The sequence below is a fragment of the Cucurbita maxima genome, unplaced genomic scaffold (genome assembly GCF_002738345.1).
Source record: "Cucurbita maxima cultivar Rimu unplaced genomic scaffold, Cmax_1.0 Cma_Scf00030, whole genome shotgun sequence".
NCBI lineage: Eukaryota > Viridiplantae > Streptophyta > Magnoliopsida > Cucurbitales > Cucurbitaceae > Cucurbita > Cucurbita maxima.
The window spans coordinates 2705-28828 of record NW_019272046.1 but is presented as its reverse complement, the minus strand read 5'-3'; the positions used below and the strand labels follow the sequence as shown (position 1 = coordinate 28828).

Below are 26124 nucleotides of genomic sequence, written 5' to 3'. Positions count from 1 at the left end.
TATGAGCTAGCCACCCTGAGAGGCAACAAACTTACGCCTTACTGAAGAAGAGATACTTTTGGCCGAACATGGAAGATGATATTAGGCAATACATGAAGACATGCCTTATCTACCAACAAAACAAAGTTGAGAAGGCTAGGGACTCGGGATTTCTCAAACCCTTGCTGGTACCAACGAGACCTTGGGAAAGTGTGTCATTGAATTTCATCACACATTTTCGTAAGAAGGAGAACACGAAACAATCCTGAGTTTCCACTCTGATACCATAATCCAACGGCACTTTCACTTTTTGAATTTAACATGACATAATCTTTAGTTGTAAATAATGAATAAATATTTTAAATCTTCATGGTATCAACACCTATAAATAAATCCTAACCAATGGTCAAAAACCCAAGTTACCACTCATCACTAATGCAACCTCCTCACAATTACCCCATCTAGGTTTGTTCTTGACTTGCTTGTGGGGGTTTGTGGTTCATGTTCTAGATTTTTGCTGATCGGTGGGTAGGCTAGTTGGGTTGTGAAAAAATTGAAGCTGTGTTACACATCCCAACCCCTAATGGTTCACAAAGCCCTAGCTGCCCTAGGAAAAGTTCTAGTGCTTTGATACTACATTAATGTGAGAGCAAATAGCAGAAATAACTCTACTTTGTCTACAGTTTAATGCATATATGCTTACATGGAAGCCCTAAACTAAATATCGTATAATTATAAGAAAAATGACAAAAGACTAACAGGTTCCCATTTACGAATATACTATTAAAAAATACGTGGGGATTACTTAACTATATAAACAATTGCCCAATCAATCATTTACCTCTCCAGCATAAAGTTCCTCCACTTCCAACTGATTGGGAGATAAGACTCCAACTTCATCAGCAAAGTAATCCTGTGGATAAAGTGGCATTAAACTTATTAGGGAAAAGGAACTTCAAGAACAGAAAATGCTTCAAGAAATAAAAGACCTTAATCCACTTTCAGCTAAGACAATGCAAAAATTCAAACTTCTCAATGTTAGGAAGAGAAGTAAGAAATAAAATGAGGGTAAAAAGAATTTTGAGTGTCTAGAGAATTTACCTTTCCACTAGCCATGAAATATATTCTATCACCTTTCTTTATTCTCCCATCAACAACTCGAAAGTAAACTATAACACCCCTATATGAATCATAATAACTGTAAAAAAGCAAGGTAACCTCATTCAACATCTGTTCAGTTCATTATTATTAAGATGAAATATATTCTATCACCTTTCTTTATTCTCCCATCAACAACTCGAAAGTAAACTATAACACCCCTATATGAATCATAATAACTGTAAAAAAGCAAGGTAACCTCATTCAACATCTGTTCAGTTCATTATTATTAAGATGAAATATATTCTATCACCTTTCTTTATTCTCCCATCAACAACTCGAAAGTAAACTATAACACCCCTATATGAATCATAATAACTGTAAAAAAGCAAGGTAACCTCATTCAACATCTGTTCAGTTCATTATTATTAAGATGAAATATATTCTATCACCTTTCTTTATTCTCCCATCAACAACTCGAAAGTAAACTATAACACCCCTATATGAATCATAATAACTGTAAAAAAGCAAGGTAACCTCATTCAACATCTGTTCAGTTCATTATTATTAAGATGAAATATATTCTATCACCTTTCTTTATTCTCCCATCAACAACTCGAAAGTAAACTATAACACCCCTATATGAATCATAATAACTGTAAAAAAGCAAGGTAACCTCATTCAACATCTGTTCAGTTCATTATTATTAAGATGAAATATATTCTATCACCTTTCTTTATTCTCCCATCAACAACTCGAAAGTAAACTATAACACCCCTATATGAATCATAATAACTGTAAAAAAGCAAGGTAACCTCATTCAACATCTGTTCAGTTCATTATTATTAAGATGAAATATATTCTATCACCTTTCTTTATTCTCCCATCAACAACTCGAAAGTAAACTATAACACCCCTATATGAATCATAATAACTGTAAAAAAGCAAGGTAACCTCATTCAACATCTGTTCAGTTCATTATTATTAAGATGAAATATATTCTATCACCTTTCTTTATTCTCCCATCAACAACTCGAAAGTAAACTATAACACCCCTATATGAATCATAATAACTGTAAAAAAGCAAGGTAACCTCATTCAACATCTGTTCAGTTCATTATTATTAAGATTTTGATGGAAAAACCATAAACTCAAAGCATATAACGAGCGCAAAGTTTTTATTTTTATTTTTTTATGAGACACGAAGTTCATTTCATAGAAGATACGAAACTATAATATATATATATATATATATAGGGTAGGCAAGCTAAACCCCTAGCCAAAGAAGTTACAAAATGTAAAACTACAATATAGTTATTAGTGTGCAAGAAGTTAATAAATAGTCAATGATGCGCTAAAGCAGAGTCTTCCAATATAGCTGTTGAATTTTAGTCTGATTTTAAGAGAAACATACAAACATGGAAGCAATTTTCTGTTAAGTTATAAAGAAAATAGTAGTAATAAAATAAAATAGATATGGGAACATCAACTATAAAACAGGTTTGCTGCTAAGGCAGAGCTTTAAATTGAAGATATTCAGTGTAAATAAGAGCCATTTAAACATAAGCATATATAGAGATAACTAAGCTAGTTGTATACCTATCAAATATTAATGCTCTGAGTGGCCTATCAGCAGTATTACGAGGTGAAGGAACCCTTTCAACAATCGCATTTAAAATTTCAGTTATACCTATCCCCTCCTACAGGAGAAAAAAAAAAAAAAAAAATCAGAAAAAGATTGGTTCCTTGAAGTAAGCAATATTGATTATTCAATTATCTGAATCCAAATGTCAGAATACAACAACAATAAAAGAAATTTTCAATTTTAGCTCTAAACTTGTCATGTTGAATCAAATTTCTCCATATACTTTCAATTCTATCAAATTAAACCCTAAACTTAGACAATTGTTCAAATTCTTAACCTCTATTCAATTTTTGTTGATTCACTCACCAATTGTAACAAATGAGTTTAAATTATCCATAATATCATTAATTTCAATAAAATAAAGTTTTTCACAAAATAAAGTTTTATCAATGCACAAATTAACCACTTTCACAACGTTGCTAAAACTCGCAAAATTTCAATAAAAATTAATCTCTAATGTTAATTTTTCTAAAAATATGAATCATATGTGTTTTGTTATAGTTCGTGGAATGAATATAAGAATAATTTTTATCACAATCTTTCACAGAAACTTATCCGAAGATAAAAATTACAACAACTTAGAAGTTTAAGATCAAGACTGCAATACTTATCTAAGTTTGAGGTCCAATTTGATGGAATTGAAATTTTCTGATTTCTTATCAAATAAACACATGCATATATAGTCTCCATGAGTAACCAGCCATTTACTGGACAAGAAGAGCAACTATGAATAAGAAAATACTGAAAACTAACCTTTGCTGAACATTGTATCGCATTACTACAATCAAGACCCACAATCTGCAAAAACGTGAAATATTATAAACTTAATTTTTCTTTTTAATAGAAAAAACATAAATGTAGATGTAAGTACTTTTAAAGTTACGCAAGTTTTCTCTAAGCCCTTGTTTTATTTTCACTTTTCTATTAAATTAAACAGCCAAATCAAGTCAAATGAATAATCAGACAAAGGCTTAAGTTCGAATTATAAATAAATAAAGAAAATTACAGTGAACCCTTAAATGCATGACCGCAACTTATGCCAACTCTAGATGCATGAACTGCAATCTCAAATGGTACGTTAAAGTCTAGTATGGCTAGAGTATAACTGGTACTAAACTTGTCATTAAGAATAGTGAAGCTTATATGTTGTTCATCTCCCCAAAGAACTTTCTTTGGATCCAAAAGGATGGCATCAAAATGGAGTCAGCCGCTCTCAGATCCTTTTCCCATTTATATGTTTGTCTATTTTCAGAAATAAACATCTTCCTCAAATGCCCTTATTTCTATGAATACTTGATAGCGTCAAAAAAGATGTTGCGAAACAAGTAACAGCTGGTCTCTCGAATTCATGTTGATTTGTGAATTCCCTCATCATGTTAAGTACATACAAGTGGTTATACAGAAAACCTGTCATGGCCCTTTTAAGACACCTTTTAAATTGGTCAATCATTCTGATATCCTCTAAAATTAAATCTAAACAATGAGCGGCACATGGTGCCCAATATAAATATGGTTATTTTGCATCCAAATATTTACCAGCTAGGGCATAGTTTGAGGCACTATCGACACTTTGCCACAGTGAAAGCATATCTCCGAATAAGAATTTGTACCTTTTCATTTGTTTTTCATTTCATCAAAGAAGAAAAAGGGGGGGGGGGGGGGATATACTGTTTCTTTCTATGAAATTAAAAAAACTAAAATATAATGAAAAGATTAAATGATCGAACTGTTCTATCCTTGCCAGTATTTCCATTGACAACACCAAACATAAATCCAAGATCAGAGTATTCCGGCTTAACAAAGGAAAGCATTAGTACTGGCAAAAGCGATGGTACATGAAATAAAACTATTCTTTTTTACCAACCTCTTCAATCTCGTGCGTCACACGAAGTGGATCAGCACCTGGAAGATCAATTTTATTTAAAACCTGCAACATATTACATCAATAACTCATCAATCAAATTAGTACGGTTGCTTTTGGAGAAGAAATTATTTTCTTATTACTCAAACAACACAATAATGGGTAAATATAATACAAGAGAAGTTTCAACTAATGGGTAAATATAATACCAGAGAAGTTTCAACTAATGGGTAAATATAATACCAGAGAAGTTTCAACTAATGGGTAAATATAATACCAGAGAAGTTTCACCTAATGGGTAAATATAATACCAGAGAAGTTTCACCTAATGGGTAAATATAATAACAGAGAAGTTTCAACTAAGGAAACTACTTATAAAAGGAAATGGCATTGAAAAAAATACTCGACTAATAGAAACCCAATTACACTATTTATAAATCTAACCTCTCAAGCTAGGTTGTACATAGATTTTAAGCCAAGCTTGGAGTTAAATTCATCAATGCAATATCCCTATATATATTTCCATTCAGTTAGTTCTCCGGCCCAACTAGCATCAATGTAGAGTTCAATTTTGTTAGCCTTTGTTAAACAATATTCATGATCTAGAGTGTCTTTCAAGTATCTTAAAATCCTATTTATAACCCTAAGTGATGTTTGCTCGGGTTATTTGCATACTAAAAACAATACTAACCGAGTATGCAATGTTTGGTCTAGCATGTGATAAGTAAGTTGACATTCCCACAACTCTTTGATACATGCTATTGTCATCTGGAATTACCCCTTCACTTTGGTGTTGGAACAAATTTGGATCTATAGGAGTTTCAACAAGCTTACATCCAGGATTTCCTGTCTTCTTTAGTAAATTTAGAATATGTTACTGCTAAGAATTGACAATACCACTTTTAGTTCTTGCAAACCCTAGAAAGTATCTCAAACTTTTTAGGTTCTTGTTTCAATTTGATGGTTTAGAGGAAGTTTTCTCTCAACCGAAGCCCAAAATAGTTGGGACTTTGGGTTTCCCCCCAAGGTCCCAAATAAGTCACTGCCCATCTCCCAACATCACAATGCCGAATTCGGGCAGCTAACAACTCTCACTTTAATCATATTACTGCCTGAAATGGCGATCTTTTCCCTATTGATCTTGAGCCCAAAAGCAAGCTCAAAGACGTCGATAATCTCCTTCAACTTCTTAGACTTTTTGTCATGAAAATTTAAGAATGAAAGGGTGTCATCTGCAATAGTAGGTGTCTCACATGGTTTTGATTCATTCCCACCACAAAACCATTGATACAGCATCTGTCATACACATTCTCCAACATAGCGCTTAACACATCTACAACAACAACAAAGAAAAAGTTCAAGGGGTCTCCCTGTCTTAGATCCTTGACTGTTGTAGAATCCACTTGCCCTACAGTTTACAAAGACTGAGAAGGAAGTGTTAGTGATACAACCTCTTATCCCCCTGATCCACCACTCTCCAAAGCCCTGCACAAAACATCAAGAAAAAAAAAATCCAAGACCACCATGTCACAGGCTTTTTCAAAATCTAGTTTGATCACCTATCCAAGACCACCATGTCTCTGGCCAACTCTTTCTCCACAAGTATGCGTAAAGAATCTACCTACTAGTTATAAAATTTGAATGAATATGAGAGACTGTGTAAATAAACTTTTTATGGATCAGTTATTTAGTAATATTACATTTTCCTGCAGCACTACTACTTGTCCATGTTTTCAAAGTGCAAGGGGGCACTCCAAGGCAACAATTCTCTTGATTTCCTTAAGGTGACAGGCACGTCTGGAATATTCGGGCATTCCTATGTTTTGGGCATTCTTGAGGTTTGAACGCCACCAAGAAGATGTATATTGTTCATTGGCCCAAAAAACGGAGAAGGGGAAGCATCAATAAGAGGACTTTGTGACACTGGAGAAGTTGAATAAAGGAGAATCTAAGAATGGAGAAGGAGAATCTAAGGACGGAGAAGGGGAATCTAAGAATGGAGGAGGAGAACAAAAATGGAATCAACAGCAGATGAGCCTAGGATTGGAGAATTCTGAAGGTTAGAGTTATCAAGAAGGTAGGGAAAAAAAGTGAGAATCAAGACCGACCTATTCTTCGTAAGAAATGAAACTTTTAATTGAAAAAATGGAAAGAGGTTTTATTAAACCATTTTTAAAGTTTGATTAATTAGATATATATTTAAAAATTTAGAGATTTATTCGACACTTTGTAAGGTTCAAAGACCTCTTAAACACAATCCAAAGACCAAAGTTATATCTTTTTTCTTTTTTTTATGAATAATCAAATTTTCTTTGAGAACCAATGAAATAATACAAGAATGTATAAAAAATAAAGCCCACAAAAAAGGAGTCAAACCAAGGAAGGAAATGCCACAAACTTATAATTAACCTCAAAAAGTATTATTAAGAAGGGCATAGCCGATCAAAACTATCTTATTATAATTATCAAGTGAACCAAAATGTGGCAACAATAACAAGACATAAATATAATTCAAAATGGTAAAACATACAGGAATAATTTCTAGGTTGTTCTCCAGAGCCAAATAGACATTTGCCAGCGTCTGTGCCTCCACACCCTAATACAGATTTGCGTAAGTGTTACACTAAGCAAAAGATAATACAAGTTTAGCTACGACAAAAAATTACAAAAAAAAAAAAAGGTCAAGATTTGTGAAGCACAATTAATGCACATAGATTTCCTACAGATGAATCAAGTTGGAAGACAAATAATCAACTATAGCTAACGCAAAGCAACCATCTAGAATGACATACCTGGGAAGCATCTACAACAAGAAGAGCACCTTCACATGCAGCAAGAGATCGAGAAACCTAGCAAAAAGGGAAAGTTAAATGAAGTTGAAATATTATTGCTAGGTAAGGTATTAATCTCATGAGTCATACTTAACTCCAAAAGCAAGGCATTTTATCCTTTTTTTTTTCCTTTTTAGAACAAGAAACAACTTCTCATCAAGGAAATTAAGGATCAGAAAAGAGACTAATGCTAAAAGAGATACAACCCTCACTTGGGAGTGAAAATTTGACAAAGAACAACAAAACAACGAAAAAGAAATATAAACATCCCAATGTAAGTAAAGTGTCAAGAAAAGAATAGGCTGCAAAGGATTTGGAAACTGCGCACTAGGATTTTTTTTTTTTTTTTTTCGATAGGAGACAATTCCATTGATGTGTTGTCCATGACATGCACAAAAGACTTTCCCAATTTATAATGAGGGAGGTATGACTATAGGAAGCAAAAAATGACGTGCTAAACAATATTTCCCAAGAGCCTAGTAAAGTCTGAGTCTTCACCATGAATACTCTTTGATTTCTTTCTTTTCATAGATTCCAAAAGAAAGTCATAATGAGGTTTGTCCATAGTAGAGCTTTAACATTCTTGAAGGCTTTCAAACATGCTGAATTGAAACTCTCAAACCACAGAAGATGACCTTTATTATTGAAGATCCTCAAGTTACTTTCCAATCATAACTCATAAAAAAGAGCTTTGATCACATGAAACCAAATGAGGTAAGGCTTCAAAGGCAATGGACCCAAGAGAAGCTGACGCATGTTGCCTTCTAAATTAGAAGACAACACACACTTTATCTTGAAAAAACTAAAACATCTTGAACCAGCAATCCAAATAATAAGAGCATTAAAAAAAGAGTTGATTGAGAGAATCCCCATCCGCGTAACAAAGTGAACAAACCGAAGGCATAAGAGAGGAGGAAATTTTCGCTGGCTTTCAGATTGTACTCAAGTTAGTGAATTTTCAGAACAGATGGACTTGCTTGTCTAGATTGAAAGTAGTAGAATGTTAGTTTCCAACTCTCATCCACCGCTGTCTTCTGCTTTTGGTTAGTTTCAGTCGTTGTCAATCCTCTTTTTCTATTGTGATTCATTTTCCAGAGTTTGGTCGTTATGGAGTTTATTAGTTGCTACATTTGAAATACATATTACTGTATTTGGTATGAGAATGACTTGTTTTTCATTGAAGATTTGAAGAATATGCAGAAGCCTCATCTTTCTATTTCTCATGTGCGCTGGTTTAAGTTATGTATGGTTGATTTATTGCAATCTCCGGTGCATTTGTTTTTTCATAAGAAAATTAGAGATACTGATGGAACCATTGAGTTATCAACGTTTAGATCCCACCAAGACTGGTTTTTTTAGTGTGCAGTCCGGTCTGTTTCTAAAGGAGGAAAACTTAGACATGTTTCAATCAGTTTTGCTAAGAAAGGTTGGACAGTTTTCTGAGAAATGGTAACGGATTTCTTTTGAAATATGAGGAAAACGTGTCTCTGCAAAATGTTTGAAAGGTCACTTCACTGCCCTTGATTGTTGATCAATGCAACATTGAACCCAACAAAGTTCACTTTACTAAAATCTTACTCCCTTCCTCTCTAAATCTTACTCCCTCTCTAATCAGCTTACATCAGAAGAAACGGCTCCCAGCTGTGTAACAGAATCAAACAATCAATCAGTTTTGAGTTTAAGTAGCTTGAAAATTGACTGTAAGCCAGTTCGCAACTAAAATGATGAAGCCATTGTTGAAGACTCATTGTTTGCAAGCTAGACTCTCTTTTTCAGACAATGATTTTCTATCTACATAACATTCAGGTTTGCATAATTTTTCTCCACTGATTAAGGCCAGTGGTCTTCAATTCCATGAAATTATTCCCTCTTTTTAGGGGATCCGTCAGAAAAATTAATTATAAGTTGGAACCATCTTTGATATACTATGAACATCTTTTCTTGGAACAAAAGGAGTTTGGGGGATGGATCAAAGAAAGTAGCCTGAAGAATTTCTGCAAAGCATTTGCCGGGATAGTGATGATTCAAGAGTTCAATTTGTCATCAGTTGCTCAAAATGCAGTAGGATCTTTTTGGAGATCAAGAGGTATTGCTTGTGTTCGTGTGGAATCCTTGGTTGTTCAAGAGGTTTACTGATTTTGTGGATTGAAAGCAAGGTGAGCTTGTAATTGAATTTATTTATTTGTATTTTCTTTTGGAAAGGAAAAGAGGGTGGACAGGTATCTCATTTGTCATGCTGGAATTCAGTATCTAAATTTCAATCTGTTGATGGTTTGTGATTCATTTCCCTTTTGATTGGCATACTGCTGAAAATCATTGTTCCAGCTTAAGAAGCCCGTGGTTGAGCTTTCCATAATCTAGTAGCAATTGGAGTTCTTTTCTTTGTGCAACTTAGTTTTGGTTTTCAGGGATCCACATCTCGGCTCTTGGATGATTGCTTTCAGAAGACTTTTAAAGGATGGGGAAAGTTTCTTACTCCAAATAAAGTTCAAAAAGTTCTCCCTGGGCCGTAGAATGAACAACTATGTCTCGATTTAAAAGAAGAATCAATTCTGCTTTATTATCCAGCTCATAAATTATTGAAATACATGACAACTTATTCTTTCGCACAGCTTAATAATCAGCAAACCACTTCTTTTTAATTGTTTTTTAAATTTTGAGGTTTTGAAGCAATAACAAGCCTCATCCATAAGATCGATCTTCTGCAATGGATTTCTCAATAACACTAACGCAATCTGGTAAGCTCATCCAAGAATTAGAAGACCGAAATGGTGAAGGCACCAGCAAAACTTCCAGCTTCCAAAAGAATTGGGAAATGATAGGAGAAAATCCATACCTTTTTTTCGAAACCATCGTGGTATCAAAAAGCTAATCCCATGCTTTAGAAATGAAGAAATGAATCAACAAGGATTGCAGATTATCATCCCCTAGCTTAGACCAAGTAAATTTACATTGAAAAGTGGAATTTCCATAAGATCCATTTCATCAATTAATTTATTAAATTGCCCCATCTCACAAGGAATTCTCTCATGAACCCAACGACTTATGTTGAAATCAACTCCTACACACCATGGAATACCCCAATACGCAAGAAAGGAATTCAACTCATTCCACAAATGCTTTCGTGCTTAAGAATTATTTGGGCCTCACAGAAATCCAGCATGTTTTATCATCTTGAAAGGAGATTTTAACCAATAAGGTGTAACCTAATCTAGGAACCTCCGGAACCCGCAGCTTACTTTCATCCCACGTGATGAGCATACCCCATGATCTACGATAAAATTCAACATGAACTCAATTAATTTCATTTGAACTCCACATGGATTTTAATATTCTTCTAGTGAAAAGATCCGTCTTTTTGTTTCTTGAATAAGAAGTGTATCTGGGTTGAGTAGCAAAACATTCTTCAAGTTGGTTCTTTTATAGTAATCCCCCAACCTTGTATTTCTAGATAAATCTTCATGGAAAAAGTATAGTGGAATACAAACAACATATATGATAAATCACCTTACAAGTCTTTTGAGGATTGGGAGGAGAAATCTCACAGAAAAGAAGACCACTAGCTGTAATGTGGGAGGAAAATTTACATGGATCAGTGTCTACACCTGAGACTATTTCATCATTTTCCGAAGTATGAAACAAGTTGGTCAAGCTATTTGCACAAGGTCTTCAACAAATGTCTTCTTGAATTGACTCTGTTATATCTAAAACAGCAAATCTTCACTACTTAAACTAACTTCAGATTCTTCATCAGATTCATTTATGGGCTCTAAAGTGTGAATTGGGATCCAAAGAGGTGGTGGTTGAATAAAGCTTTGGGAAAAGGAGATGTCCAATCAAAACTCGAGTGGCAGCTTCTTCTATACATCCTCATTATGAGTTGTAGAAGCTTGAATGGTCAGAATAAATTTTCCTTGTATAAAACTCAGAAAATGTAACTAAAAAATTATCTTTTATTTCCTTGACCGTTTGTTAAACTTATCAGACGAAAATCCCTCACAGAATTTACAATTTCCCTCTTGTGAATTAAGCAAATGAAGTTATCTTGAAGACACGAATTGAGATGATAATTAGTATGAATTTCAGCAAACAGACAGCAGATCATACTATAAAAAGTCCCAAAATTTGATGAAGAGGGCACTTTAGAATTCATATAATTAATTTGTAATAACTAAATGGAAATCAAGTGCTTGAAATTTGTAATTTAAGAATTGATAAAGGACGTGACTAGTCCAAAAAATGATTCTTTGGATAATGCCTTTCTATCCCTATTCTATAAGTTTTCTTCCACCACCTTCCCTCACACTATCAACAATGGGATCCAACAAGACAATCATTCAAATGCAAGTATAACTTCTGAACATTGCTGAAATAAAGACTTGCATGAAATTACCTCATAAGAGAAGTCAACGTGACCTGGTGTATCAATCAAATTCAAGCAATATGCTTCATTCTTATACATATAACGCATTCGAGCTGCCTGTCAAATTGATAGTTAAAACAAATAACACAAGCTAAGTATTAGAAATCATGACAAAATTAATCGACATTACAATGCAAAAATATTAGAAGTCAATACATGAATGATTGTTTCTGAAAGGTTAGTCCGTTACTAATAGCTTGATAGACTCTTTGCCTAAGGAATGGGATATTATTTTTTTTAAAACAAGAATCGAAATCTTTCATTGAAGAGATGAGAAAAGACTAATGCTAAAAGTACAACCTCAAAGGGAGTGAATAAAAAATAAAGAAAAAAAGATTACAGAGGGTTGTCAAAGTATTAGCATGTAAAGACGTACGCAAAAGACTTGGATAGAGCGCATCAGGAAGAAACCTTTAAATGAGTAGAATAAAAACAATCAACCCTAGATAAATGCTTATCTTCGAAATTTTTTTGATTCAATTTCATCCAAAATCCAAAAAAAGACCTCCACCGCATTGAGATGGGCAGCTTCAAAAATTTTACACCAACAAATTTAACAACAAAGCAATCAATATCAGAAATGAGACTGAATCGACGTGATTCTTTCTTTCCTCAGGAGCAGAAAAACAGTGCCCATCAAAGAGAACCATCTTGAAGAAGAGTATGATAAAAAGCTGCCCCACACCCCGGCTGCCATAACCAGTTGATAAGGAAACAAGAAGATGGACCCAAAAAAAATAATAAAAAAAAAAAACCACGCCTGCTACCAATTCTATTTATGAGTCCACCCCTACTGCCGTAGAGTTACCAATTAAACCATACACTCCACCTCCATTGCCAGATTCATTGTTCTCTTAGGTATATGCTAGAAGAAAAGGTCATTTCAGAACCGGTGCAAGTCCAAACATTCAACTCTACTCAAAATGAGGATGTAACACAAGTACCAATAGATGATAGACCTAGAGCTCTCCGAAAACCTACTACAGGATGTACAGAACAACCCTTATGACACCATTTTTCGCTCAAACCACAACATGAAACACTATTCGGGCAGTAGCGGATCAAGGTATGCAACAAGCAGAAGTCAAGATAAAGGGCTCTGGTCTCGGAAGAGAGGCAGTGTTAAGAGCTATTCGTAAAAGCGATATACTCTTAAGTTTCATTCGGGATGTAACCCCTATGCCACATAATGGTTGTAGGCCCCCAAAAAGACGACGTGTAAAAATAAACAATGAAGAGAAATTTCACCTGTCAAACTATATCTCTCTTGAAAGACTATCCCACAAGAGTTTCATTGTGAGTCTAAACTCAATTGTTATACCTAACACATTTTTTGAAACTTTATCCAAAGGAGAATGGCAGGATGATAAAAAAGAAGAAATGTCTACTTTAGAAAATAATAACGCGTGGGAAGTTGTGGATAGGCCAAAAGGAAAAAATATATAGTTGGTGTAAGTGGCTTTTCAGAGTAAAGTACAAGGCTGATGGAACGTTGGAAAGGTCTAAGGCAAGATTAGTAGCTAAGAGATACACTCAAACTTACGATATAGATTACCATGAGATATTTGCCCCAATTGCAAAAATATTGTTATACTTAGATGCCAACTTAAATTGGCAACTTTCACAGTATGATATGAAGAATGCATTTGCTAAATGAGGAAATCTACATGAGCATTCCTCCAAGATTTGAAAGCTCAAGAGGTAAGGTATGCAAATTGAGAAAGATTGTATGGCCTAAAACAATCACCAAGGGCGTGGTTTGGAAAATTCACAAAGGTAACGAAGGAATGTGGGTATAAGCAAAATCAAGGAGATCACACTCTTTTTATCAAGTATTCAAAATCAAGGGAATTTAGTGTTCTAGTGTATGGAGATGACATCATAGTCATTGAAGATAATGAAGAAGAAAAACTTAAACTATGAAAAAAAAAAATTGATAAACGAATTTGCAATCTTAGAAGGCTAAAGTACTTCTTCTATATTGAAATAGCATACTCAACTCAAAGTATTTTCATATCACAATAGAAATATGTGATGGATTTATTGATGGAAATGAGAAAAAACAGATGTATCCACATCAGAAATTGGGGAAGTCAAAAGAAGAACCTACGGCGAACAAAGAAATGTACCCGAGGCTAGTAGGGAAGCTTATATATCTAGCTCACACTTGACCAGACATAGCATACTCAGTAAGTGTAATCAGCCAATTTATGCATGATCTGTGGGAGTCTCACCTTCAGGCAGCTTATAGAGAGTATTGTGTATAGAGAGTATTACGTATAAGAGTATTATGTTACCTGAAATGAGCTCCAAGAAAAAAAAAATTATTTAAACGGAACAATTCTCTTGCATTGGAAGCTTACATCAATGTTGACTATGTTGGATCAATAATGGACAAAGATCTACTATGGGGCATTGTACATTTTTTTTAGGTAATTTAGTAACATGGAGAAGCAAAGAAGCAAAATGTGGTGGCTAGATCATCTGTCAAACTAGAATTCAGAGCTATTGCACAAGAGTTAATGTGAACTATTATGGTTAAAGATAATCCTTGATGACCTACCAATTAAGGAAAAAGGTCTGATAAAGTTGTATTGTGACAACAAATCTATAACACCTGGAATTTTAAGAAAATAAATAACAGATTTTTTTCTAAAAAGATTTAAAAAAAGAAGAAGAACAAAAGGAAAGAAAGTAGAATGGCACGCAAGTTAGAGAAGATGACTGTACAATCAATGATTAGTTTCTTGACTTACATTCCTTTCTTTTTTTAACGAATTTGAAGCTAGCCAAATTTCACTAGTGTTATTCTTTTGACTTAATTTAGGGCATATTGAGGAATTTTAGAGAAACTTGAAATATCCTCAAAGACCCGAAACAAATTTGAGAAGTCTACAATCAAGTAAGTAACCATATGGAGCGAGTTTCTCAGAGATACTTGTAGGAGTCGATTAGGATTGGGAGCAGTGATTGAGTATTATGTTTAGAAGCCTAATTTGACCTAGTCTCAGGATAATTTTGTTTAGATAATGTGAACATTTTACAACTTAGTCCTATTTACAGTTATATAGCTTCAACACATATGACTTGTGAACTTTGATAGATCATTAGGTTTTTATGCTTTCCAGAATGCTGAGGTTGGATTATTATCACGTAATGAGCATGAAGAGCATGTTGTATGCTTTTATAAGTTATTGTGCATGATTTAGGGTTTGGATAGCCTATTATTGCCCAATCATGAGTTTGGACTATCGCTATGTGTCATAAAGTGCTAGTTATAGTTTCCATAGACTATGAGTTACTATTATACATATTTTGGTCCTAGCACATAGTCATGAGCTTCATAGCCTCTTTTGGTTGACTAGGTACCTTGTAGGGACGGATCGGGCGCAACCCCTATTCGTGAACTAACAAACAGAGGTTAGGGTCTACTTGTTACACATGGCTTAGTTGTCACCCATAGAGAATTTTTGGAGTCATAGAAGGGTATACTACTGAAGTACTTACAGTGGTGCCTAATGGGGAGAGTCGTGGTCTTTTTACCGCTCAGTTTGAGTGGCGTAGTGACAAGTAATTTTACTATTCTAGCCTGAAAAAGGAAAGTAACAGATAGTTACTATTCCTAAGATAGGTAGTTTTACTGTTCTAACCTGATGAGGGTACATGAGTAGGTAGTTTACTGTCCCAGCCTAGAAAGGACATAGTGGTAGGTAGTTTTAACCCGATGAGGGTACATGAGCAGGAAGTTTACTATCCTAACTTGGAAAGGGCATAATGACAAGTAGTTTACTAATCTTAGAAACAGGTAGATGTCGTCTGGCGTCACAATCGCACTCTTGAGTTAGAGGGGTAGCGATTGTGCGACACTTGTTCTAACCCAGCAAACAAGTTAGCCGTGAGAAATTCGAATTTCGCAGACAACGTGGCGTATGCTCATACCTCGGGTCACGTTTGAAAGAAATGTTTTAGAAAATGTGAGCGAGGAAATACATTGAAAACAATTTGAAAGAAAGCAATGTTATAAGCTAAAAGTGATTAGGCAACAACGACTTTGATAGCATACTACGGGAATAAGTGACAACTAGTCATATCCCCCTATAGTACATTTTGGAGCATTTTAGCTCTGGAGTTAAAATGAAAGCATGTAAAAGGGGTTTAGAACGGGCATGCGGCCATGAACAACACGTCCTGGACAAGCATGATCGGGACGTCTGACATGCGACCATAGACAATACGCCTTGAACAAGCATGACTGTGACACCCGACACCACTAGGGAGAATCCACTGATTAGAGCTCAATAGGTAGATATGTATGGAGTACGGTAATTATTTAGAGCAAAAAGGGCTCCTCTAGACTTATGAGTATTACCCTAGGGTCCTTCCATAGGTCACTTCAACTCGAGGCGCACTTTGCACAAGAATGACAAAGGACCTAGACATACGTGAAACCTAAAGCCAAAAGAAAATAGAAAACATCTAGGTTGTGAACTTGAGAGGGTTTGAATACCCCTTAAAGGAGGTATGTTGAGGCAAGTTGTATAGTGACCTACCAAGTTTGGTATAGTTGTTTAGCCATAGTTTGGGTGATCGCTAAAAACAACTATGAGCACATAGCTTAAGTTTTCGTGTATAGGATTAAGTCCAACAAGAGTCTACAAGTAGGTTGCTTACTGAGTATTTTTATACTCATTCCATGTTATTCTATTTTTTTTTTTCCCGATGGACTGTAGGCCACTGTTAATGGCGGGAGTGTGCGAAGCCATGCAGTTGTAGGGGGGTGCCCTTAGATCGAGTCATCTTCCTTCTTGTCATTTATTATTATTTTAAATGTTATTGCTCGAAACTTAGGTACTTTTTGTAGACCATTTTGATTTGACTCCGCGGATATTACCTTTAGAATACTTTTATGTCGGTTTTGAATGCATATTTAAATTTTAAATTCTTTGTCTCCTGTTTTGCAAACCGCCTTTTTTTACCTTGTGTGCATGGTGACACAATCGCACTTTTAAAGGCAGCGGACTAGCGATTGTGCGGCACTCACTTTCCAACGACAAGTGAGCTAAGCCAATTTGTTCTTGCGTCGCCTACGGCCAAGCGACGTATGATCAAGCCTCTAGCCTCGGTTTTGAAAGAAGGTTTTAGAAAACGAGGGTAGAGAGAGATTTTTGAAAGAGACGTTATATAAGCAAGCAAGAGAGAGATAACAACGGCTTAGCATAGATAACCTTGGGTAGGGAGAAGTTGACAACTAGTCATATCCCCCTATAGTACATTCTGAGGCATTTCATGTATGGCAGGCCTAAACATGATATTTTTGAGGCGTCATACGCCCTAGAACTACAAAAGTAAAAACACTAGAATGAAAAGACATGACAAGGGTTTGGCTTGCCATGGGCATGCGGCCATGGGCAACACGCCCTGGACGAGCATGACTGTGACACATGGCAACCTGTGATGTGGTATCGAAAATCAGGTCATTACAACATTAACTATCAGTATTGCCCATAATCCTATCCAGCATGATAGGACAAAATATATTGAACTTGATTGACAGTTTATCAAGAATAAACGAGAGAAGGAGATAGTATGCATTAATTTTATGTTATCACAACTTCAACTAGCAGATATACTATCAAAAAGACTTCACAGTTCAATGTTTCGTGAGTTAGTAACCAAGTTGGAAATGAATGATATCCATTCCTCATATTCCTCATCTTGAAGGAGATTGTTAAAAGAATGGCTTTAATTTAAGGAATATTTACTCCCATCAAAGAAGTTGGGTAATCCCATTAAAGAAGGGAAGTAGTTGACCTCCTAATTTAGATTGATTGTTATTCAGTATCTAAGAATTTATTTTTTAAGTTTAAAATGAATAGAAAGTAAGATAATTTACACTTGCAACACACCTACTTTATGTCAATAAACTCCCTTATTGATAGGAATTAACAAGGTATATAGTGGTCAGTTTAAAGAGTGCTAAACTGGGAATGTTTTATTTCTTCCATTAGCCAACAGCAACCGTCTTATAATAAAGATTGTGTAAATACTTGATTGTGCCAAATCTCGCAGTAGCCTAGAGAATTGGAATAAATGGTTGATTGCATCAAAGAGAAACCAAATGAACAAACTGACCTGCAGTTTAATTGTGATGCCTCTTTCTCTCTCCAAATCCATGTTATCAAGAAACTGATCCTTCATTTCTCGCGTCTGAACGGTACCGGTCATCTGAAGCAATTTATCCGCCAAAGTTGATTTACCATGATCAATGTGCGCAATAATGCAGAAGTTTCTGATGTGCGATATAGGAACCTGCATTTCAGACATCAGAAAGCCATACAAAATTCGGTTCCCACAAATATGATTCAATTAAAACAAATGGAAACTGAGGAATTACTCGAGCACATTTAAGAGGAGATAGACACAGGCTATTTGACAAGACAGTTGCGGAGGTTTAAAATGAGCATCCAAGAAGCAAATATATTCCGGCAAACACGAGAGAAAACTAAAGACGGATAAAATTGTTAACATTGTGATAGAGAAAGAACCTTCAACAATCGATTCTGGCCGGCTTCAGCAGCGCATTTAGCATCGAAGAGATGTGTTCCAGCAGTCTGACAAAGGACCTTGCCTCTCGTTGTTGGTGTTGAAGAAGAGGAAGAGGAGGAAGTGGAGGGGGAGGGAGAAAGCGGGAGTGGAAGTGTTGGGCAATGGAAGAGGGTGCTTCTCCTTGATTGGAGAAGACGACGATGTTGAGTGCATGTGGATAAGAGAGGCGCGAAGGAAAACTCAGCCGCCATTGTGGTTCTTAGTTGTTTCGGAGCCTTCGCCGTGGGCTAGTTTACTGGCAGTTCACAAAAATAGTGAAAGGCTTGGGGATGGTGTGCGTTGTTTACAGCCACATAAAGTCGGAAGATGTGCCGTTTTCCCACCACACCATTTCTCCGTTCTATTTTTATTTTTATTTTTATTTTGAATATTAAATCTGTTAATATTAAACCTGGTGTTGTAAGTGTATTGGAATCATAAGGTCGAGATCTGAATTAATTACAATTAAAAAATTGTTTAAGGATATGAGTTCACTTCTAAGTACAATATCTCCAACTAAAATAAATTAGAAATATAAAAAATGTTATGCGGTATAACCATTCAAGTAAACTATATTTTCTATTTTCGATGATCATAAATAGTTCACATTGTTTAATAAAATTCTTAAAATCCCCACAAATAGTAATTAGGTTTTAAAAAGCATTTAAAATCAAGGAGTAAATTTGTAATTGAGCATTTTTTTCACCTATAAAAAAAGTAACCATTATTGATGCAAGTTTGTTTTTAGTAATTTACTAGTTTTTTTTAATAAAATTATTAAAAAAGAATTATTTTCTTTTCCTTTTCCAGGGTCACATTACTTCTTCCACAATTTGATTGAAAGCAAGGCCACTCATATAGTTCTTCTTGTCCCATCAATGGATCGAGAAGTCCATTTCCATCTATACAGCCAGTTGTTAGGGGAGTCTTCTTCCCCACCGTTGTTAGGGGAGTCTTCTTCCCCCACCTGCAAATTGCCATATTCTCACAGAATATGACTATTCTTACTCAAGCTCAACTTTATTATGGTATGATATTGTTCACTTTAAGCATAAACTCTCTTTGGCTTTATTTTGGGGTTCCCCAAGATACCTTATATCAATGAAGATGTATTTCTTACTTATAAACCAATGATCATTCTTTAAATTAGTCAGCGGAACTCCCTCCCAACAATCCTCAAGCATGGAACTCCCTCCCAACAATCCTCAACATATTACGACTAAAAATGATATTCATTAATATACTAATTTATCGTAGCATGTACAAGGACAAATTCTAAGAGGATTCTCGAGGATAGGATGCTAGCATGTAGGCTTCGAAGTGTCACCTCCAATCAAACTCAGCAAAATGGTGGCATTATTGAAGGTAAAGAAAAAGACATCCAAATTTAATGGGACAAGAAACACTTACGAAATCTTCAAACACCATGTTGCTTACTTAGAAAAAGTTACAAAACCAAAACTCCATAATTTTGCATCTTCTCTAATCATTTTGAAAGCCAATAGATAATGAGAAACAAGGTACATGCTGCAATGACTCCAGACAGAATAAGAGTGTCCCTTGACCGCCTTCTTCTAATTGAACCTGATTATGATATCACAAACTAATTATTATTAGCCCTAAACGAACAGGAAATAACATCAAAATCACCAAACAGTTTATCCTATGTTTATAAATTTACCTAGGAGGCCGCGTATAACTGGGAATTTGTCACTTAGAAGCTTCACTTTTCCTTGAACATCTCCAAACAAAGCCCTTTGATTGCCCAAGACTGCCCTTGTAGTTTGAGCTTGACTTATTACTTCATCCATCTACAGAACAGAACACAAATTACAATAAATAAACGTGAAGTACGACAAAACATCAAAATCCATGAGTAAAATGGTTATTTTATACAATATTAATGCTAAACTACTCAATCCCTGGACAATTGAGCGTTTCTAAATTTCAATTTTAATGGTCTACCTCTTTGGTTTTTAAGCTCAAGGTGCATATGAACTAAAACCAGACACGAGGGAAATGGTTAAAGACAAACATAGATTAATAATTAAAGTTGGATGTTTCGGGATTAGTGCACTTAAAAAAATTTCTTCTACCAAATATTTTTCTCACCATCTATAAGAGTTGATTTTTGCACATCTAGGAGACAACCTAATGCTCCTAAATGTCTACCATGTATATTCTCACAGCTTGATTTTACTAAAAACATTTTGCGGCAAGGTTCTGTTCTCCCGAGCCATGAAAAAAAAAAAAAAAAAAAAGGCTACACTTGGGGAAGGAATTGAAGAAAGAGACAAGATAATCAATAAATTTTATGGAGGCTTACATGAGCTATACTTCCATGAATAGCAGCTCTTTCCCGCAGTAACTGCATCCTCGGTGACATGGTTCCAGGTGACTGTTCCAAACACATTGGGTGGGAGTCACTTGCAAAGATGCATTAAATAACATCTAAGTAAACATATTCCATGTAACAATGTCAACAAATTCGGTTGTGCTAACCTTATACTCATTGATGTCGTCCCTAACAGAACTTAAAAGTTCTGCATGTTCCCTCATTGAGTTAATGTTTCCTTTTATTCGTTTGAATTCCTGAAACACACGGATGCCATTCATTCTTTATTACTTCAATGTTGTTGAATAAAGCATTTATGAAGAAAGTAGCAAGGTGATACATGAATCAAGAAAAGCAAATTACATATGCAGATTCAAGTTTCAATCAGAAATTAGAATATGGCACTGCAGAACCATGAAGTCAAATCATTATCTCATATTTAAAGTTCATCGATGCATTATAACTTTTCACTCAAATATTTCTTGAGTAACAAATATATACATACAGAGAATATTTTGGATATGGTGATAAATATGAAACCATTTAGCTCATGCACGTTTGATAAAATCCCACAGGCAAAATTAAGATAGTAGAAACGAAAAATAGAATAGCATAGTATTGAAATATATGGGTAAAGAAGTACAATAACCCCAAGTATAGCCTTTGAGGTTTTAGCAACCTCCCCTATTCGTATTCTCACTCAAGCCTAAATCAATTGCCAATTAGCCAATTCCATTCCTTCATCTCCTCTCATGCGCCCTAATTATAACCAATTGGCTAATGACTAATAGACCATTGATGCTCTAATAATATTCCTAACTACCCAAATGTCATTCCCTTCATTACCTGCCCTTAAAACACACTTGTCCTCAAGGCGTGGTTAAAAAAATAGGTTTCTTCCAAAGGATTTCAAAACTGCAGACAAAAAAGGTCAACTTCTCTCTCTCCGCGTCTTTTCTCTCTTCTTCTCTTTCCTTCTTTATTTCTTCTTTTTTCAACAAATATTCACGTAAGCCAATCATCTAATGCCCTCCAGAAATTTGATTTTTAGTCTTGCAAACATTTTGTATTATAAAGCTCAGTTGAATCTGGAGTGTGCAGCAGTCAGCAATGCACAGTGGTGGATGATGGCCAATGACAGAGGAAGAGATGGAGGACAAGTAGATATCTAGCGAACATCTGCGCACACAGACATGGCAGAGGATAGCAGTAGCATAGGTGTCTTGCAGCAGCCACTAGGTACTTACTCTCTTCACATGGGTAAGGTGTTGCCACATTGTGTCGGGCTTTCAGTTTAAAATATAAGGCAACTTGATCTCAATAAATTTATGCATAGTCATCCAATTCAACTCATTCAACCCAAATGTTTCACTCTTTTCAAGCTCTTTGCCCCAGTGTCTTCCAAAATATTCTCCATGACATTTCATTTTTTTCCTTCTTTCTTTCGTGACCCTCCTCTACCTTGATTGGCTGCTGCCTCCAGCTAGGCCAGACCTCAACGTCTGCAAACCATCACCTCACATTCTCCCCCGGCATCCTTTTTTTTTTCTTTTTTTCTTTTTTTTTTTTTGCCTACACTGTTGTAATTTCTTCCTTTTTAAAGCACCCTGGATGTAATTTCTTCATTTTTTTTGCCCACTTATCCTAATCCTTCAACAAAGTTCATGAGTTGATACTATTGTATTCTAACAACTGTAGTAATAGGGGATTGACACAATGGGAAGTTTCCGACATAACCCATTTACTCCCTTCTTAAGTTCAAATTCATTCAACTTATCTTTCATTAGATAGCTCCATGCTCTATGTGGTCCTCATCATGGCTTTCTTTTGGAATCTGTGGAAAGAAAGAAATCAGAGAATATTTGCAGAAACGACACAGACCTACACAAAACTTTTTGACAATGTTGTTTACCAAGCTATATCTTGGTGTAAACTGTCTAATATTTTTACTTCCTATAGTTATACCTCCCTCATTGCAAACATCATGGTTTATACACCCCTCTTGTAAATTTCACTCATCAATGAAATTGTCTCTTATAAAAAAAAAAAAATATATATATATATATATAAAATAAAAAAATAAAAATAAAAACAAAATAAAAACAACCGATATTGGTTGAGTTATTTGAGAAGAATCAGATGTTATCTTGTATAACCTTAGTCTTCCTACATTTTCATCGTCGTAAAAATGTGTATGCTGCCATAGCTTGACATCCCAGAAGCGGTATATGCCTATAATACCCACTCTACCTTCTTCTAGGTTTTTCAATGCCTTGAAGTATTCTTCAATACCCCATAGAAAATTATTTGGTTCCTTTGCTTGCCTAGAACCATTAAGCACCTTAGGTTTTAGGATTTTCACTTCTATAGACTCAACGGTATCTTTGTTGGGAGTCCTTACAAGAGCTCTCTTTACCAAAAAGATCTTTTTTCTAAACTCCAACCATATCTAAACCTTACTTAAGAGAATCAAGGTTATTCTTTAACCTTTTTTAGTAGAAGTATAAGTAATGAAACCACCTATCATTGCATTAAACTGATCCTTCATCTTCACCATAAAGTTCTTAAAAGATAGTTCAATTCTCTAATACTGTCATTATGTTTAGTCACCTAAATAATGAGAAGAAAAATCCTATTATCCTGTGGATTATCCAAACAACCCTCCAACTGGCTCTCACAATTGCCAAAAGTTTCTGACATTTTCCTGGGAACAAGAGAGAGTTACCAGCCAAGATAAGTCACGCTTTGATATCACTTGTCACAAGGTTAAAAATCAAGATTTCTTTTTCCTTGTGTAGCACTCACAATCTTCCTAATCAACCTTGAACACAATGGGAAAAAGGGATACACACAATGGGAAGTGAACCATAAAATTGAAGAGCCAAATTTCTCATTCTGATTGTTTCACTAAAAAACACAACATGTAAGGCTGGAGCTAAAGGAAAACGTGGTCACCAACCTAAAACTAAACATCCCAGCAATGGGAATCAGCAGCGTGCTTTATATGTTGCTGAACTCTAACAAGCTTAGAATTTAAATGATCTAAGATGGCATCTCGATTATATAAACTCCAAAATGAGTGAAAGAGAGTAAAGAAAACAACAACATCAAGACCAAACTAAGAAATAAATACATAAAATACCAAATGAAAGAACAAAATACATAACCAGACAGCAACAAAAGAAATAATGAAGGATATAAAAAGCTCTAGTTCAAAAAAAATGGTATCTTGATTGTATAGTAATTGGTCCACTTATAAAAAACAAAAGGAGATATAAATGATGAAAGAGGAAGGCCCTGGTGGAAACATGATAAGACGTGGTGAAGCCTTAAAAAGGTTAGATAGGTGGGTTTTTTTAGTTCGGATAAAAGAAGGCACCTCATTCAGGACATTGGGGTTCTGTCAAAGAGGATTACAGCACATTGTTCATAAAGCTTCCAAGTAAAACCGAATAAAATGTACCCCAAGAAGTCACATGTTTTCTTGCTCAGTCAACCCTTTCCTCCTATTCACTATGCATTTCTTCAGATAGCATTTGATAAATTTCATACCAAAGACCCAAAATAATTGCATTAAGATCACAACCATTAAGCTGAATCAAAGAATTTGGAACTTTAGATCATCAATACTCATTAGGATCTTGGTCATAATAACAAGAATTATTAAAATTAAGTCAAAACCTGTGTAAATTCATGGAGAATATCCCTGTGTCTTGCTAGTTTTTGATTTATAGAGGTAGCTGGTGCTGCAAATGCAGCACATCGACTCATTGAATCATTAACGTCCAACAATTTCTCAAGTAAAGATTGGATTTCCATTTCCATAGACTTCCATGATCTGTTGGGACCAACAGACGGTGAACTAGAATCCACATAACCTGATCACAAACACATAAACCATCATCCACACAATCTCATCTAAGAACAAAGACCACAATATAAAACCAGTATACTTAATCAAGCGGCACTTAATTTGGGCTATGAAAAGGGGAAAGATCTTGAAGCAATCTAAATACAGAACGTGTAAAAGAATCATGTGACTGAAAAAAAAATATATATTCAAGGTTTACACTTAGCAAGCTTAATCAAAGTAATGCTGAAATTGGGACTGGAAGTACAAACATTCAAATCATTGGCTTAGATTGAGGCAAAAGATGCTTTGCCCTTTAGTGGTGGTTGAGAGGTGCATAGAAAAATTTAGGGTTCTGGATATTCTTTTATTAACTTCCGAACTAAAATATGTTCCAGACCAATTTATATGCTACAAGGCCGGTTTGATGTTTTGGGATCATCAAACAATTTAAGAACATAAGTCAATGGATTAAACTTAATTTATCAGTATGGTATAAAGAACACAGATCAACGAATATGCTTGCGAAGCATAGAAGGCATAAGTTAGATCTGAATTTTTTTAAAACATCAACTTCGAATATCCAAAAAAGTCAATGTCTATTCGGAGGTTCCATTGAGGGAATTCTACATAAATTATTCTTACGAAAAGAAAAGGAAAAAAATGTAAACTGTAATGCAAAAGTTCCCGAAGCACATTGATAATAATCTAAAGCCCCGATGGAATTAGCAGTTGATTTCGGGAAATCATTTACAGCGTAAGGATCCATGATCAAATAACAGATAAATATCATCATCTTAAGAAATTTCAGTAGTTAAATCTTTGATTTGATTATTCATATCTCAGTAATCTAAGAAATGTAGCTGGAGTTATCCTCGACCATCTCACATAAACACTACCATTGTTCCACCACAGAGAAAGGGTCACTTCCATCCATCTCTGCAGGATGAAACTAGTATCGACTGAAAATTACAGCTCTACCAAATACAATTTACATACAGCGATTAAAATGCGTAAAGGGCTAAAGAATCAGAGATCCGTGAAGTGAAGCAAAAAGGAAGAAAGCAAACCTCCTTGAGTGAACCTGGTACCGAGCTTCGCATAGGAGGAGAGCTTGACATCGAGATCGCCCTCGATCTTTCGAGCCTCACGCCTCAGCTCCTCCCAACCGGACTCCTGCAATTCAAGGCTCTGATCTGTCATTGCCATCTACAAAATTCACACCCGAAACTCATTTTGGTTTAGATATCAGTATACAATGCTTAATTGGGCTCAATGCCCTTTCCATACTTATTTGTCAAACTACTCGTAAGGTAAGGTATCTATATCCGTACTACAATAAAAAGTAAGTATATTGAAAAATATAATATATTTTCAGACCGTTTTACCATTAATTTTTTAGTTAATTGCAAGTATGTAATTTATTTATAACCCTTTTAACCCTTTGTTTTAAATAAAGTTTTTAAAATTTAATAAATATCCCTCCTTAAAAAAAAAAAAAAAAAAAAAAAAAAAAA

At 35.0% G+C, this 26124-nt stretch overlaps 2 protein-coding genes and 1 long non-coding RNA gene across 3 annotated transcripts in view; 1 reads left to right on the top strand and 2 right to left on the bottom strand.

The window, feature by feature from the left end:
- LOC111466184 (translation factor GUF1 homolog, chloroplastic) overlaps positions 1-18725 on the bottom strand; it is a 31012-nt gene extending 12287 nt beyond the window's left edge. Inside the window, exons 1-10 of the mRNA XM_023110767.1 lie at positions 18383-18725; positions 17970-18146; positions 11808-11894; positions 7376-7432; positions 7114-7179; positions 4587-4649; positions 3476-3520; positions 2677-2777; positions 1081-1177; positions 821-892 (exon numbers count right to left, since the gene is read on the bottom strand). Of these exons, the coding sequence (XP_022966535.1) occupies positions 821-892; positions 1081-1177; positions 2677-2777; positions 3476-3520; positions 4587-4649; positions 7114-7179; positions 7376-7432; positions 11808-11894; positions 17970-18146; positions 18383-18634 (1017 nt within the window). The 5' untranslated portion in view covers positions 18635-18725. The remainder of the gene's footprint in view (positions 1-820; positions 893-1080; positions 1178-2676; positions 2778-3475; positions 3521-4586; positions 4650-7113; positions 7180-7375; positions 7433-11807; positions 11895-17969; positions 18147-18382) is intronic.
- A 910-nt stretch (positions 18726-19635) lies between these two features.
- On the bottom strand, positions 19636-25942 carry LOC111466232 (Golgi SNAP receptor complex member 1-2). The gene is made up of 6 exons (XM_023110834.1): positions 25678-25942; positions 24439-24635; positions 20925-21014; positions 20749-20820; positions 20104-20233; positions 19636-20006 (listed from the first exon to the last, which is right to left on the bottom strand). Exons 1-6 carry the CDS (start codon positions 25814-25816, stop codon positions 19909-19911), a joined length of 726 nt encoding a protein of 241 aa, XP_022966602.1. The 5' UTR covers positions 25817-25942; the 3' UTR covers positions 19636-19908.
- Positions 24880-25997, top strand: LOC111466233. The gene is made up of 2 exons (XR_002714345.1): positions 24880-25364; positions 25454-25997. It is a non-coding gene; the product is annotated as an uncharacterized LOC111466233 (long non-coding RNA).
- Positions 25998-26124: the final 127 nt, after the last annotated feature.

Bases quoted from the DNA above. Each gene is read 5' to 3' on its own strand.
- LOC111466232 (XM_023110834.1), bottom strand. From the start codon at position 25,816: ATGGCAATGACAGATCAGAGCCTTGAATTGCAGGAGTCCGGTTGGGAG. The intron at 20,821-20,924 runs GTTAGCACAACC...TGTTTGGAACAG, and splicing joins ACGACATCAATGAGTATAAG to TCACCTGGAACCATGTCACC. The intron at 20,007-20,103 runs GTAAATTTATAA...TATCATAATCAG, and splicing joins AGTTATACGCGGCCTCCTAG to GTTCAATTAGAAGAAGGCGG.